This window comes from Paroedura picta, chromosome 2 (assembly GCF_049243985.1).
Source record: "Paroedura picta isolate Pp20150507F chromosome 2, Ppicta_v3.0, whole genome shotgun sequence".
NCBI classification, from domain to species: Eukaryota; Metazoa; Chordata; class Lepidosauria; order Squamata; family Gekkonidae; genus Paroedura; species Paroedura picta.
Genome location: NC_135370.1, coordinates 159,571,006 through 159,586,620, shown reverse-complemented (window position 1 = coordinate 159,586,620; position 15,615 = coordinate 159,571,006). Strand labels below are relative to the sequence as shown.

Sequence of the window (15,615 nt, the reverse complement as noted above, 5' to 3'; positions counted from 1 at the left end):
TAATGCAAATAAAAATATTTGAATGGAATGCTACTGCTAGAATGACAGAAGTCTTCTTGGAATAGTGGCTGTTCTTGCTTTCCTTCCTTCCTTAGAGTTCTATAAAGTATGGATGAGAGAAGGCCCTGATCCTTGTTTAAAATTTTGCAGTGTTCAGCGAGACGAGCCCTGAAAAAAAGCCTAAGTGATAAGATATGGCACTATATTATAGTCTCCCCCGCCTTGCTGAAGTTAAAGTTCCAGAATTAATAGGGCAGCTATTGGGGGATTCTTCCCTGTCAGTCGTGGGCAGCGTATCCCTTGCAAATATGGGTCTCTTTATTCATGTTTTTAGCCTCAAATGGAAATTATACAAGCATCATTTCTTCATGACTTATGTGGAATTCCCAATTGTGTGGTTTCTTCGGTCCTTTGTTAGGAAGTGGGTATGAAAGAGTTAGCAATTCCAGATTAGTTTAATGCCATGTACGTAGAAGAAGAAGAGTTGGTTTTTATACCCTGCTTTTCACTGCCCGAAGGAGTCTCAAAGCGGCTTACAATCACCTCCCCTTCCTATCTCCGCTACAGACACCCAGTGAGGTAGGTGGGGCTGAGAGAGCACCGACAGAACTGCTCTGTGAGAACAGAACTATTAGGACTATGACAAACACAAGGTCCCCCAGCTGGCTGCATGTGGAGGAACAGGGAATCAAACCCGTTTCGCCAGATTAGAAGCCGCCACTCTTAACCACTACACCATGTTGGCTCTTGGTTATTCTTCTCCCTGTTGGATTTCCCTTCCTTTACTGGATCTACTATGTTCTGAGCCTGTTGTTAGTACATGGAGTGTGCTGGTAGATACCAGAACTGGGGAGCTGGATTTCTCAATCTCAGTCTTTACTGTCCTGGTGCTTAATAGCCACGGGGTCTTCATCTGCCACCATGGCTTTGGCTAAGCCATTTATTTTATTCCAGTTCAGTAGATTGGATGGGAATAATAGATACACTAAAGAGCTGTCCTTGATTTTTGTCCAGGCCTTCAGAATCACTAAGATGGCCCCTGTCTGGGTGGTATCTAGGGATGTTTTCTCTTCTCTCTTTTGCTACTCCGTCCAATACAGATTGGATGCCTTTTCAAGGATCATTGACATGTCCTGCCAAGAGTACATCTGTCATATCTAGGTTAAGATTCTGCTTGCTCATCCTCATCCAGCCCAACATTGGCCAAATCCATAGCTTTTTCAGGAGCTGTTGAAAAAGAACAGCAGATCAGGATAGTTGTAAATTTTGTGGCACATGGCAGGTTCAATTATGAGCCAGACTTACAATTCACAGTTTTCTTTCAGACATAGATGAATGTCGTTATGGTTACTGTCATCAGCTGTGTGCCAACGTCCCTGGCTCTTACTCCTGTACCTGCAATCCAGGGTTTATCCTAAATGAAGATGGAAGATCATGCCAAGGTATTACCTGTGTGTATAGAAGGAATGAGAGGCAGTGGCTGCCATGTTTGCTCTTAGCCCCAGGCCCTTTGGGTGTGTTATATGCACTCCCCTCTTACAACTGTAGTTGGACATGTTATATAAACTCTTGCAACTGTAGTTGTGTGCTGGATTTCTGTGCTGCATACTTTACTTTAAAAGTCTGGTGGTTTTTAAATTAAATTTTTGTGCTGGGAAGAGCTGAATTCTTAATATATGCATATGACGGAGCAAATGTATTTATTTGAGTTATTCTAAAACCACGCTCATTAAAAAATATCAAGGATCTATGGGGTACTAATGTGTTCCTCTGCTCATTGACCAGTCTGCTCAGACATACCAATGGCTAATGTTGGTCAGGGTATTTTCTGCACACATTTGAAAATGTTTAGAAACTTGATGGGATTCTTGGGATGCTGAATTTTACACTTTATGTAAAATTTATCCCTTTCTGATGTATACTCATGGGATACACCCATCCCTATGTGTGTTTGTGTGTGCTTGTATTTGGTATTTAAAAGGTTTGTGTAAAAGGATTCCTTGTACTTAATCCATTACATTATCTGCACAGACAAACAAATCCAGAAGCCTCCCTGTAATTTGTTCATAAACAAGATTAAGAAGAGTTAAAGCTTTCTGTCACAGGCCTTTATACATTAACCTTCCCCCTTCTTTTTATCCTGCTGGTTTTGGCCAGGTTTTGTTATGCTTAGAACAGTGGGAGTTTTAAAAGTGGTAGATAAACAAGGAAACACCTGCAGGATATACTCCAGTTTGTCTGCTGTACTGAAGTCAGATTCCAAACAGACGACGCAGACTCTTTTAAGGATACCACAGTAGTCAAATCAAATATTTTCTCCACTGAAGTGTTATTTGCTTGTTAGAGATTGGAGTACATCACCCATTGTTTCCTGTTAAATATTGCAATAGGTGGGCAATATGTGTGGGAAGCTATGGACGTTTCCCAATAGTGCCAATACACAACAGAAGACAGCCGAGTGGCTGGCATATCACCTTGTCTTCATGTCCAGAGTTGTGACTCACACATCTCCATTAATGGATTTTGCAAAATGTCTGAGGTGGGGTGGGGGGAGTCATCTGTTTTTTATTATTTGCTGTTAGATCAGTTCCTGTGCAGGTAAAGACCAGGAGAGGATCATAGAATTATAGAGTGGGAAAGGGACATACAGTCCATTTAGTATGGTAACCCCCTGCTCAAGCATCCCTGAGGAGTATTTGTCCAGCCACTGCCTGAAGTTTGCTAGTGAGGGGGAGCTGGCCATATACCCAGGGAGCAGTTCCGCTGCTGAACTACTCTTTCTCTCTCATATCCAGCTGGTACCTTTCTCCTCATAATTTAAACCCATCACTGCAAGCCCTATCCTCTTCTATCAACAGGAACAGCTCCCTGCCCTCCCCTGTGATGGCCTTCCAAATATTTAAAGAGAGTAATAATGTCCCCTTGCAACCTCCTCTTCTCCATAGTGAACATTCCCCTCAGCCTTTTCTCCAGCCCCCTAATCACCTCCATGCCCCTCCTCTGCACTGCCCCATCGTTTTTGAAGTGACGCCTCCAGGACTGCACAAGGTACTCCCGGTGTGACCTGACCAATGCAGTGTACAAGAGAAGGGAAGCTGTAGCGGAGGTGGAAGTGAAGTCAGCCAAAGGGTAGCTGCAGTCAGCGAGACCAGTTCTCATAGCTCTTGAGAGCAGCAAGCCAGCCTGACCTGGAATATGTAATATCTTGCTTGTTTAATCATTTATATCCCACCTTTCATCGTGGTTCAGGTCAGTTTACGATAATCATTAAAACAGGAATAGCCTAGATTTGTGGCAGGAATTTCCCGGCCCAAAGTGGGCAGCCTGACTGTGAAGGCTCCCTTGGTTGGTGTCATCACATTTCCTCTATTTAACCTCAGCTAGGGCCCGTTATGCACTCATTGGATAATGCACTCTCAATGTGCATTTGCAGCAGAATTTTCCGATGAGGAGCAGGATAATCTACTTGTAAAGTGCCTTGAAAGTGCATTCTCTAATGTGTGTATAATGAGCCTAGGTGGCATTTGCCTGCTAAGGGCACAACCTAGTGGGCTTAAGGCCGTGGCAGATGTCTGCCCAGTGTCTATTTTCCTATTACATTTTAATCCAGCCCTTCCTCTTGGTAGCATCATAGATGTTCCTTCTCCATTTTACCCAGACAACAACCTCGCAAGGCAAGTTAGGGTGAGAGAGAATGACTGGCAAGCTTCATGTCACAGTGGGGATTTGAACCTGGTTTTCTCAGATGTTAGCCTGGTGCTGTAACCACTAGGCCACATTGACTCATAACTCCTCCACAAGCGGAAACCCTGATAAAAGCTCTAATTGGAACACGTTCTAGACATAAAATCTGAAGGTCAAGTGGTGACTGGTATTAGGCTGGTGTTTTATTTGTAATTTTGAACATTTCAGTCTATTTTAAGGTTTGGAAGAAATGAGGAGTTTTAGGCTGTGTGTGTGTGTTAAATTTGGACATTTGGACACAAACCCACCCATCCACCTGCCTCAAAGTTTACTTAATTTTTCATGAAAGAATGAATGATGGTTGAATCATGGAAAAAGTCATTGACATTCTAAGTGCTGGTTTTCCACAGATGTGAATGAATGTACAACGGACAACCCTTGTGTGCAAAACTGTGTCAACACCTACGGCTCTTTCCTTTGTCGCTGTGACCCTGGCTATGAAATGGAAACTGATGGGATTAGTTGTAGTGGTAAGTAGCAATGATGGTGATGATTAATTTTTCCTTTTTGGAGAAAGGTAACCACTTGCCCCTTTCTTTCTGGTTATTACCCCATGAAAGCTCAGGGCTACAGGAAGAAGGTGAGAGATTAATGAGTACACCTCACCCCAGAATATTTAGCAGAATTGAGGCCAGTCGTTCTGAAACAAGGTGAGAGTGGCCAATAGAGAAGGACTGAAAATTACTGGCCAGGGCACCATACTGAAGGGAACAATTGTGTAATGTATGTGGACATCATAAGGAAGTGCAGAACTATATGCAAATGAGGGCTTGAGACAAGACACTGGTTACCAGTTGAATCCCGGATCAGGCTTAAGGCCCTGACACTTGCCTTTAAGGCCTTGTGCCCAGTGTACCTGAGGGACCACCTCGCTATATATCCCATCAGCCATGGGAGAATTTATTTTTTAATGGCTGTTGGGCTGATGATGTGATGTCACCTCCAGGAAAACGATGGAAGTGACATCACACATCTAGAAATCTCCAGAAACTCTATGGTTTTACACTACGACTGATTGCAAGGCTCATACTGGCAACCCCAGCTGAACTCCATCCCATCTTCTCCTCATTTTCCTGCTGGAATTAAAGACTTCTTCTTCTTAAAGACTGCAATCTTTGGGGTCAGCAAGGTTCTTTTGGATTCTCACACTGCCTTAGAGAGAGGAAGTTTAGGAATGAAGTTAGTGAGGCACATCCTACTTGGAAAGCTCCCCTCAGCCATTGTATACAGAAGACTTTGAAACTGAGGAAAGCCAGAACTCTTAGGATGTGGCAAGCTTTTCTGATGTGACCAAACCATACAGTAGAGGAAAGTCACACAGGCAAAAGAGGGATCATAACTGGTATTAGAGCATGAGTAGCTCTAAATAAGTGCAGAACTGGATCAGAACGGCTTCCTTAGCTAGGTACATTGCCACAGAGGACATGATGAAGGGATGCAGGCAAGGTGGCCATGAGATGGAGCATGAATACAAGTAGAAGGCACCAAATTATGTCCTGGATCCTTCTAAACAACCCTCTAGGGGAGGATATTACATCTTATTGGATAGCCTGAGCCTGTCAGATCTTGGAAGCAAAGTAAGGTTGGCCCTTGATAGTATTTGGATGGGAGACGATCAAAGAATATCGGCATCACTATGCAGAGGTAGAGCCTCTTGTGGTGCAGAGTGGTAAGGCAGCAGACATGCAGTCTGAAACTCTGCCCATTAGGCTGGGAGTTCAATCCCAGCAGCCGGCTCAAGGTTGACTCAGCCTTCCATCCTTCTGAGGTCGGTAAAATGAGTACCCAGCTTGCTGCTAGGGGGTAAACAGTAATGACTGGGGAATGCACTGGCAAACCACCCTGTATTGAGTCTGCCATGAAAACGCTAGAGCAGGGGTAGCCAACCTGTGGTCCTCCAGATGTTCATGAACTACAATTCCCATGAGCCCCTGCCAGAAAATGCTGGCAGGGGCACATGGGAATTGTAGTTCATGAACATCTGGAGGACCACAGGTTGATGTCGCTAGAGGACATCAGCCCAAGGGTCAGACATGACCCGGTGCTTGCACAGGAGATACCTTTACCTTTACCTTTTTATGTAGAGGCAGGCGATGGTAAGTCACCTGTGAATGTATCTTGCCTTGAAAACCCTACAGTGTTGCTATGAGTCATCTGCAACTCACAAAAGTGGGGGAAGGCATCCTCGGTCTCCCTGATACCATGGTTTAGAGCAGGGGTTTTAAGACTCTTGTATTTCTGGGAAAGACTTTGGTTACCTGTACATTTCAATGCATAAATATTCTTCTTCCTGGCCACGTGTCAGCAAAACTCTTTTGGCCTGCATTTTCAACTTCAACCAAATGGCCTTAGCAGCAAGCCCCACAGATATTCTCCAGCGAGTGCTCAGGATCCCGGCTTTATTATATGGAGCCAGTACCATTTAACAGCAGGGCTTTAACCTCAAATGCACTTCACTCTGCCTCCTGCAATTGAAGACATATTTTCATGGATTCTCACTGCTAACCTGTTGGCTGCGGCAATAATCACTTGTGACCAATGAATTCAAGCATATGGCTACAATAAGGATTGTATGACTGTTCCCAGTGCTGTTGTGCTTGTGTTGGTTTGAGTGCTCTCAGCTTTTGGCAGCATTGAAAAAAGGATTACTTGAATCTATTTGTGTAGTGAAAGAGTCCCTGGGGCCTAGTTAAATGGGAGAGTCCAGCTCACACTCAGGAAAAAAAATAAATAACTGGAAAAATCCTTTGTTGATTGTTGGTTTTTTTTTTTTTACTGTAAGCAGATGCAACATTTTCTTGGTTGATGATGAAAGGAGCATGTGGTGTGTGGGAACAGGGAGGAGAAAGTTAGCATCTTTCAAGTCATTCATCAGGATCATTGCTGCTTTTCAAAAGAGAGAGAAGTCCCAGGCCCACCTTTTTCCCCCAGATACCTCTGTCTTCTGTTCCTCATTTTTGCAGGAATGCTTGTCACAGGCCTTCAGAAAAAAAATATCTCTGTTCCCATGTACAGCCATGACACCCCTGAATGAACTCACCAGTCCACTCTAGGAGTCCATCATCACACATTTTAACCCTTTGTTTAAGTAAAATAAATAGCAAGTAGCTTCTTGCTATGATTTTCCGAGTGAGAAAAGGGTTAAAAGAAGTACCTATTCCAACAAAAAATGGTGGCTAATACATATGTGTCATTGACAAACTCAGAGGAAAAGTTTTGGTTTATAAAGAGAAATGGAGAAAAGAACTTGCAATACCTAATCTGAATGAATCTTTAAAAAAAAAGTCATTGAAGATTTCAGCAATGTAGGGCTGAGAGAGAATGTAGTAAAAGCTACATATAGGGGGTATCTATCCCCTGATAAAATGGCCAATATGTTTTCCACAACTTCTAGAAGGTATTGCTATGGTAAAGAAAAACAGGGAACTTTTCTATATAATTGGTGGCTCTGTCCACAGGTTCCATGGTTCCTCTATTTATTTGTGAAACAGCCGGGGGGGTGGAACATGTCCGGATGTCCAAGTTGGAATAGGGCCAATCAGGGTGCAGCCAGCAATGCTGGCTGCACCCTGATTGGCCCTGCCCCTACAGCTCCCGCCCTCCCTCCCTGGACACTAGCCGTTCTTCTCAGATGCATCAGAGACAGAGAGAGACACACAGAACCCTGCCAGACCGAACACGAGTCCTCATTCCCTCCTATTGCTCCTGCTGCGAGGGAGGCAGAGAGAAACACAGAGAGAGCTGCCCCAAGCTGCTGACCAGCCCTGCTTTCTTCCTAAGAACAAGCCTTCATTACCTACTATGGCTCCTGCTGCCACGGAGAGAGAGACACAGGGAGAGCCGCCCCTGCTGTGACGGAGGGAGAAAGAGACAGAAAGGGAGGTAGAGAGAGAGAGAGAGAGAGAGAGAGAGAGAGACAGAAAGCTGCCCTGCTGTGATGGAGGGAGAGAGAGATACAGAGAGCTGCCCCAAACTGTACACCAGCCCTACTTCCCTTCTACAAACCAGCCCTGATTACCTGCTATGCCTCCTGCTGCGAGGCATACCGAGTGACACGCAGTGAGAGGGAGAGAAAGAGACACAGAGACAATCTGCACCTCCCAGTATCCCCTGGGTCCTAGTGCCCATTGCATTCCTGTTTGCTAGTATTTAATATAATGGAAGCCATTTTACAGATTAGAATACCAAGTAATCCTGAGATTGCTATCCCAAGGTTGGTATCCAAGAAGGGTAAGAAAGGCCCATAAACCAGGGATGCCTACCTTGGGGGGGGGGGTGAGCTCTCCTGGAATTGCAGCTGATCTCCAGACTACAGATATCTGTTCCCTTGGAGAAAGTGGTTGCTCTGGAAGAGCATTATAGCTTGCTGATGTCCCTCCCCAAGTTCCACTCTCAAATCTCCAGGAATTTCCCAGCCCAGAGTTGGAAACTCTATAGTAGATTATGAAGAAGCTCTTAGTTATGGCTAGGCTGTTAGTAGCATGGGGTTGGATGCCATCTAACCTACAAAAGATAGAAATATGGCTTCAGAAGGTTTGGTTTGTCATACCTATGAGGAAAAAACTATGATTTCTAGAAGGCTATAGGATGGAAGGAGAGTTATGTAGGTGCTGAAAACCTTTCTTAAAGAACTGGAATAGAAGGGACCTTGGAAACAACAAAGTAAAACAGACAAGAGTATATTTAAAGATAGGGTTAATAAATTATTAAATTGACTGTAATGTTTTTGGCCTTGTATCTTCATGCTGATAAATATGAATTTATATGGGGATCTTGTGGGTGGCAGGGGGAATTACAAGTAGAAAAATAAACTGCTAATCAGGCCTAGATCCAGGAGGCTGAGGAAGAAAAGAGAAGGTAGGTCACTCCCTTTAGCTTCTCTGCAGTCCCGTACGTGAATGCCTGAACTTGGCATTTCCTCAGTTTGGCTCAGCTCTTAAGTGGCTTTGGTCCTGTGGGTTTCCTCAGAATTTAAAGTCTACTCCCCAGACACATCACATAAATTGCATTTCAATCTGGTTTCAATAAAAATTTTGGAAGGTTGCTTTGTAATCTTGATATTGCGAAATCCTATGTTGACCTAGTCCAGCACTGACCTAGACTGATTCTTTATTGGCTGAAGGCCATCATTTAACCAAAACCAGCCCTGATATGGAATGGGAAGGCTTGCCCTAAGATGAGTGACGGGATTTCTTGTCCCGGGGATCTATATTTGGCAGAGCATTTAGAGCTATAGTGATGAAGTCCCCAGAACTGGTTAGGATGACAAAATAACAAGGGCACCCTGCATCTGCCACTCAGCTTATGGAGGAAAATGCAGGAGAAATTAGGGTTGCCAACTGCAAATTGAGATGTCCCTGGAAAAGAGGAGGCAGAGTTTGGGGAGGGGAAGGAGCTTAAGGGGGGATATGATGCTGTAGATTGCTCCAAAGCTGCCATTATCTCCAGAGCAAGTGATCACTATAGCCTGTAGTTCCAGGAAGCAGCAGCAAACATCAACCACACAGAAACCTGGGTTTCCTGAATGGCTGGGAATTAATTTTGTATATATAATTTGTATATATAATTTGTTAAATATTTATTGGGTGATATGACCATATATAGACACACTGACCTTCTCCCCCCCCCCAAAAAAAATGGCCAAAGATGGACCTGGGGGTGGGCATGTATCCAGCTCTGCTTCCCAACCATATTCTGCATGATTGTGCCACTTCTGGGATTCCTCAAAGCCTGAAGAATGTTTCAGGAGTGTCTCAATGCTAAAAAAGCTGAGAAAGGCTAGCTTATAGGTAGGACCCTTTATCTATCTTGGGTAATAGTGATCAGAATTTAATGGGAGTCAACAGTTTGTCTTTCTTTAATACTAAATTTCATCCAACTCTTGCAGATATGGATGAATGCAGCTTCTCAGAATTTCTTTGTCAACATGAATGTGCCAATCAGCCAGGCGGCTACTACTGCTTCTGCCCTCCTGGCTACATACTGCTCGATGACACCAGAAGTTGTCAGGGTAAGAACCAGCTGGCCATTTTTATTGAAGGGGGGAAATACTGGAGCAAAATGTATTCAAATTTTTCAGACTACAATCTAAGCAAGGAATTTTGTTTTGTAAGACATCACACAGCAGGAACTCTTGTGCAATACCGCTGAGCACATAACCATGCGAGGGGTGTCATTACAATTAATGGAATTCCTGGTCTAACCAAGTATGGTTAAAGATTACACAATAGGTCTCATGTTGTCCCCTTTTCTACTCCCACTGTGAAGACAAGTGGCAACATTCCCAGTGGCCTTAACAGAGGAAAGCCAGCTCTACATGTAACCTGGCCTCTTGTTTACTACAGAGCTGAGAAAACACTGAATGCATGAAATAATTTCTTGAATAACTATGTTTGAATGCTAGTTCTGGATATATGTGCCCCTCTGCCTTAAGCATAATTGGGCAGAAGTTTTGACTGCCTTACTATTGGCAGAACTAAGTGATTGCAATTCCAACTTCGTTTTTTCTAGTACTTGTGCTGTCACATTGCAGAAGTCAAGCCCAGCAAATGCTTTTCTGTCTTCCTTATCAGAGAGGTAGATAAGACACGGAAAGTTGAAAATCCTAATCCTTATCCATGGTTCCTCGATATATTTGTGAAACAGCTTGGGGGGTGGAACGTGTCCAGCTGTCCAAGTTGGAATAGAGCCAATCAGGGTGCAGCCTGCAACGCTGGCTGCACCCTGATTGGCCTTGCCACTCCAGCTCCCACCCTCTGTCCCTGGACTCTAGCCTCTTTGCTCTCAGATGCACCTCAGTGCCTGGATCCAGCAGCAGGTAAGGGGAGAGAGCCCTGGGGACAGGGTCATGGTGGAGGGCCTGCTAACTAGGGCCTCTTGGCCTGCTAAGCAGGGCCTGCTAACGAGGGCCTCTTGGCCTACTAGGCTGGGCCTGCTAATGAGGGCCTCCCAGCCTGCTGACTGCCTGCTAAGGAGCTCTGTCCTGGGCCTGCTGCTGCGAGCTGCAGCCCAAAGCCACCTTAAGCTGCCTGGCCAGGGGCCAGGGGAGGGAACTCTTTCAAGGCCCCTTCTTAGGAATGGGCTTTGAAGCTAGTTTACAATGAAGCAGATGTTCATAACCTTTTTTAACACATTTCTCTTGAAGACAAATAATATCGGCACCTATTCTTGAGTTGAGTAAAAGCCTTGGATCTCTTGGCTGGTGAATTCAAACAATTTACATTTACCAAGATTATTTTAAACCTTTCCATCTTTCTTTTCCTGAAGGCCCTGCCAGAAAGCTGCAATTCCTAACTGTTTCAAACTGCTTGAATTCTCCACATGATTGGTCAAGCATTTGATCCGGTGGAGAAAAAGTACTGGAAAGCTAAAGCATAATCCTAAAACAAGTTACACCATCTTAAATCCATTGAAACAAGGGAATGGCTGAATTTCTGGAGGTGACTTCTAGCCATTCACATGTACATCCTGGTTTTTGCTAAATTTTCTTGATGCAGTTGAGTGTCCACATAAAGTGGACTAGCACTTCCACACCATTATCTGTCACCTGCATTCTTCTTTAACCTTTTAACTAATGTATCTATAACTCTTTGGGGGACCTTCAAAATAGGTTCAGTCTTGCTTTCCTGTCCTGCTTATGGTTTGTATTCATGATATTGGCCTTCAGAGTTTTGACCTGTTGGAATAAAGTTAATGTGGGCATCTATGTGGTCATTCACAGAGTTGTTAACCATCAAATGATTCCCACAGTATATGTCTTTATTCCATGAGAAAGAGAATGTGTAAGAAGATGGCAATGAGCCCATCAGATGTCACAGTGAGGGGCAGTATATAAGCTGAATAAATATATATAAAATAAATAAATAGTATCTGGAGCAGTCACACAACCAAACTTGACACATGTTTGGCACTTGGCGTACATTGCCCTTCCCCATCATCTTATGTTTGTCTGTTTTTTTGATACATCTGAATAGGGATCAGGAAGGAACTGTCAAGGCACTTGTAAATGTGGCATGTTAACAACTCAATGGCGCATTGTTATAACTCTCCAGTGATCGCCGTTTCTAGGTCAGTGACTGCAGGGCTTAGTTTCTTTTGGACGAGAACACAGTGAGAATCCTGACATCTTTGCAGTTTATTTATATTCATTTTGAGCTTAGGGGAGAGAGAGAGAGAGAGAGAGAGAGAGAGAGAGAGAGAGAGAGAGAGCACTATTCTGTAGAGCCATATCAGTCCCCCCCCACAAAACCAGTGTTGACCAGTTGAGAGTCTCCAAGGTTCCTTCCTCCAGTACCTTCCATTCTTTTCTCCCTTGCTGATTGCAGCATTACTTCTGTGCAGACAAGTCTCTCTCTGCCACACATATGTGCTGTGCAACATTAGTCTCTAGCTTAAGTATGCTTGGCTCATAGTAGCCATCAGTCACCCTGGCTTATGTTTGATTTTATGTTTCAGCTGTGAGTGCCCACTGAGGACACTTCAGTCCAGGGGTAGTCAAACTGCGGCCCTCCAGATGTCCATGGACTACAATTCCCATGGACCCCTGCTTCAGTCAATCAGCACTAGTCATTAGCAGACAATCACTTATACAATAGATAATACCATTTTCACTGTTTGTTGTTTCTTGGGGACAGAATATTTGCTCTGATTTCTTTTCATCTCCCAGGATTCCAAAGTGCTGAGTAGATGGGGTGTAGCATAACTTGTCAAAGCATTTGTTTGTTTGTTTGTTTGTTTTCAATTTCTAGCCCGCTGTGCCTGCAAGCAGCTTGTGGCAGGTTACAATATTGTCCCCAGTAAAACCTCAGCCCACCCATTAAAACCCCTAATATAGTTAAATACGATTAAAAAACACCCTCCCCTCAGTCATAGTTTTAATAGTTTTAATGAGCTCTTTGATATTTTGTGTTATTTAAATCAGTTTACTAAATATTTTTAAAATACAGCAGAACAGTTCTCAGGTTGTGCATTTGCACAACATCCCATCCTTCCTCTCAAGAATTTGGAGCAAGATATATTGCAGCTAGAGAGCCTTTTGGTGTAGTGGTTAGGAGTGCGGACTTCTAATCTGGCATGCCAGGTTCGATTCTGCACTCCCCCACATGCAACCAGCTGGGTGACCTTAGGCTCGCCACGGCACTGATAAAGCTGTTCTGACCAAGCAGCGATATCAGGGCTCTCTCAGCCTCACCCACCCCACAGGGTGTCTGTTGTGGGGAGAGGAAAGGGAAGGCGACTGTAAGCCGCTTTGAGCCTCCTTCGGGTAGGGAAAAGTGGCATATAAGAACCAACTCTTCTTCTTTTTCTACTTACAACAATGTATAAGATAGGTAACATGAAAGTATATAACTATTCTAAAGGAAGGTAACCCTGATCACTTCATGGCATGTGGAAAATTCAAGAGGAGATAGGTTTGAAGAAGAGTTGGTTGCTGCTTTTCTCTACCAGGAGTCTCAAAGCAGCTTACAATCGCCTTCCCTTTCCTCTCCCCATGACAGACACCCTGTGAGGGAGGTGAGGCTGGGAGAGCCCTTATATTACTGCTCAGAACAGCTTTAGCAGTGCTAAGGAGAGCCCAAGGTCACCCAGCTGGCTGCATGTGGGGGAGCGGGGAATCAAACCCGGCTCACCAGATTAGAAACCTCTATTCTTAACTACTACACCAAGCCGGTTCGATACACAATATGTATTTGGCATCTACACGTGCCAAATCTCTCCATTCTTGCTTGTGCCCAGAGTTGAACTCTGTTGGTCATGGAGGTGTCACTGAATTCAAACTTTCTCATCCGTTTGTGAACTTTTGTATTTGTATGCTTATTGCCATACACAGATCTTATCAACCGCCTTAATCCAATGTCAGCCACAATTGCCCAGTTACTTAACTTATACATCTTGACTCCAACCAGCCTTCCTGGCAACTACCCACCCCTTGCATATATAATGGTTGAGGACATTCTGTTTCACTGTATCTGAGGTGTGTTTGCATACAAAAGCTTATATCCTGCATAAACCTCTGTTGGTCTTCAAGATGCCACTGGATTGAAATGTTGTTCTGCTGCTTCCGACCAACACAGCTACCCACCTGAAGTTTCTGGTTCAAGTTCAGCAGGCCAATCACTATACCACGCAGGGCCATGGAACCAGAGGATTTAAGATTCAATTTAGGCCAAATTCCTATGTGTTGGAATTCCTGCTGTTGGTATGCATGCGTAAAATACAGAAAGCATTTCGAAAATAACTTTTTGATGGGTGAAAAGCAGTTCCCCATGCTTTTGTCGCAAGTCTCTGAATTGACTGATGGCCTTGTAAGAAGGTTGATTTCTTTCACTTTATAATGCATATGAAATGTCAGCCGTGAATGAACCATTTCCTGTGCCACTTGCCTGAAAATAGTGTATCCAATACAGTATTTTTTTTTCATTTTAGAAATTAACGAATGTGAAATTGGAAACCACACTTGCACTGTGCACCAAACCTGTTTCAACATTCAAGGTGGATTCAAATGCCTGGACCCAATAACATGCGAGGATCCTTATATCAAGATCAATGATCAGTAAGTGGTGTTTTCATAGGAAGATGTTCCTTTTCTTAATGAGGCTAAAGGGGTAGAGGCATTAACCGAAGCACAGCAGTTCTGTTGGCCTACTGTTATACAAACATAGTCTTCTAGATTCTCTGAACATTCCTTTTATTATGCGCATGCCTGTGGTTAATGAAAATGTGTTATGCCCAGCAGTGATTGGTGAAGAACCTGAGAATAGCTGTAGTTATTTGTTGAATTGTTATGTTGTTATGTGCGAAGTCGTGTCCGACCCATCGCGACCCCATGGACAATGATCCTCCAGGCCTTCCTGTCCTCTACCATTCCCACTTCAAGGATCGCTGCCTTGTTGTGGCAAGGGGGCTTGCGTAGTTCAGTGAAGCTATGAGCTATACCGTGCAGGGCCACCCAAGACGGACAGGTCATAGCTGAGAGCTCTGACAAAAGGTGATCCACTGGAGAAGGAAATGGCAAACCACTCCAGTATCTTTGCCATGAAAACTCTATGGACAGTTGAATGTATACCTAGTGGCAAATTTGTGTTTGTTGCTGTCTAATATGCAAAACAGTTCTTATCTTGAAGCACCAGCGAGATTTTATTTATCACGTTTATTAACTGCCTTTCTACCTTAAAGAAAATCAATACAATACAAACAGCAACAATACACAATAAAATTCATACTGACCACTTATTAAAAGCAGCCATTTTAAACTGTTGATAGGGAGAAGAACTGGAATAAATCAAAAGCTGTCAATGGATGATGCTGGTGATAAAAAAGATTGGAGCTTTATACCCTGCTTTTCACTACCTGAAGAATCTCACAGCAGTTTACAATTGCCTTCCCTTTCTCTCCTCACAACAGAAACCCTGAGAGAGCTCTGACCAAATTGCTCTGTGAGAACAGTTCTATTAGGGCTGCATCTAGTCCAAAGTCACCCAGCTGGCTGGGGAGGAGTGGAGAATCAAACCTGGCTTTCCAGACTAGAATCAAACCCGGCTGTCCACTACACCAAGTTGGCTCTTGGATAGATGGGCAGCCCAGTGACTGCAGTGTAGTTACAACAATATGGCTCTGCTACAGTGGAGGCACTACCAGTTGGTTCCCTGTGGACATTTTGCAGGGGGGAAATCACAACATGTACCCCTCCACAGGGCCCAGACCAGAATCATAGAATCATAGAATCACAGAGTTGGAAGGGGCCGTACAGGCCATCTAGTCCAACCCCCTGCTCAACGCAGGATCAGCCCAAAGCATCCTAAAGCATCCAAGAAAAGTGTGTATCCAACCTTTGCTTGAAGACTGCCAGTGAGGGGGAGCTCACCACCTCCT

General features: G+C 44.0%; 1 protein-coding gene across 2 annotated transcripts in view; it reads left to right on the top strand.

Moving 5' to 3' along the window:
• FBLN5 (fibulin 5) overlaps positions 1–15,615 on the top strand; it is a 63,164-nt gene that overhangs the window by 42,022 nt on the left and 5,527 nt on the right. For both annotated transcript variants that reach the window (XR_013228567.1, XM_077323512.1), the window contains exons 6-9: positions 1,326–1,442; positions 4,095–4,214; positions 9,632–9,754; positions 14,170–14,296. Coding sequence is in view for 1 of the 2 variants with exons in the window: in XM_077323512.1 (XP_077179627.1) it covers positions 1,326–1,442; positions 4,095–4,214; positions 9,632–9,754; positions 14,170–14,296 (487 nt within the window). In the remaining variant the exon portion in view is untranslated. The remainder of the gene's footprint in view (positions 1–1,325; positions 1,443–4,094; positions 4,215–9,631; positions 9,755–14,169; positions 14,297–15,615) is intronic.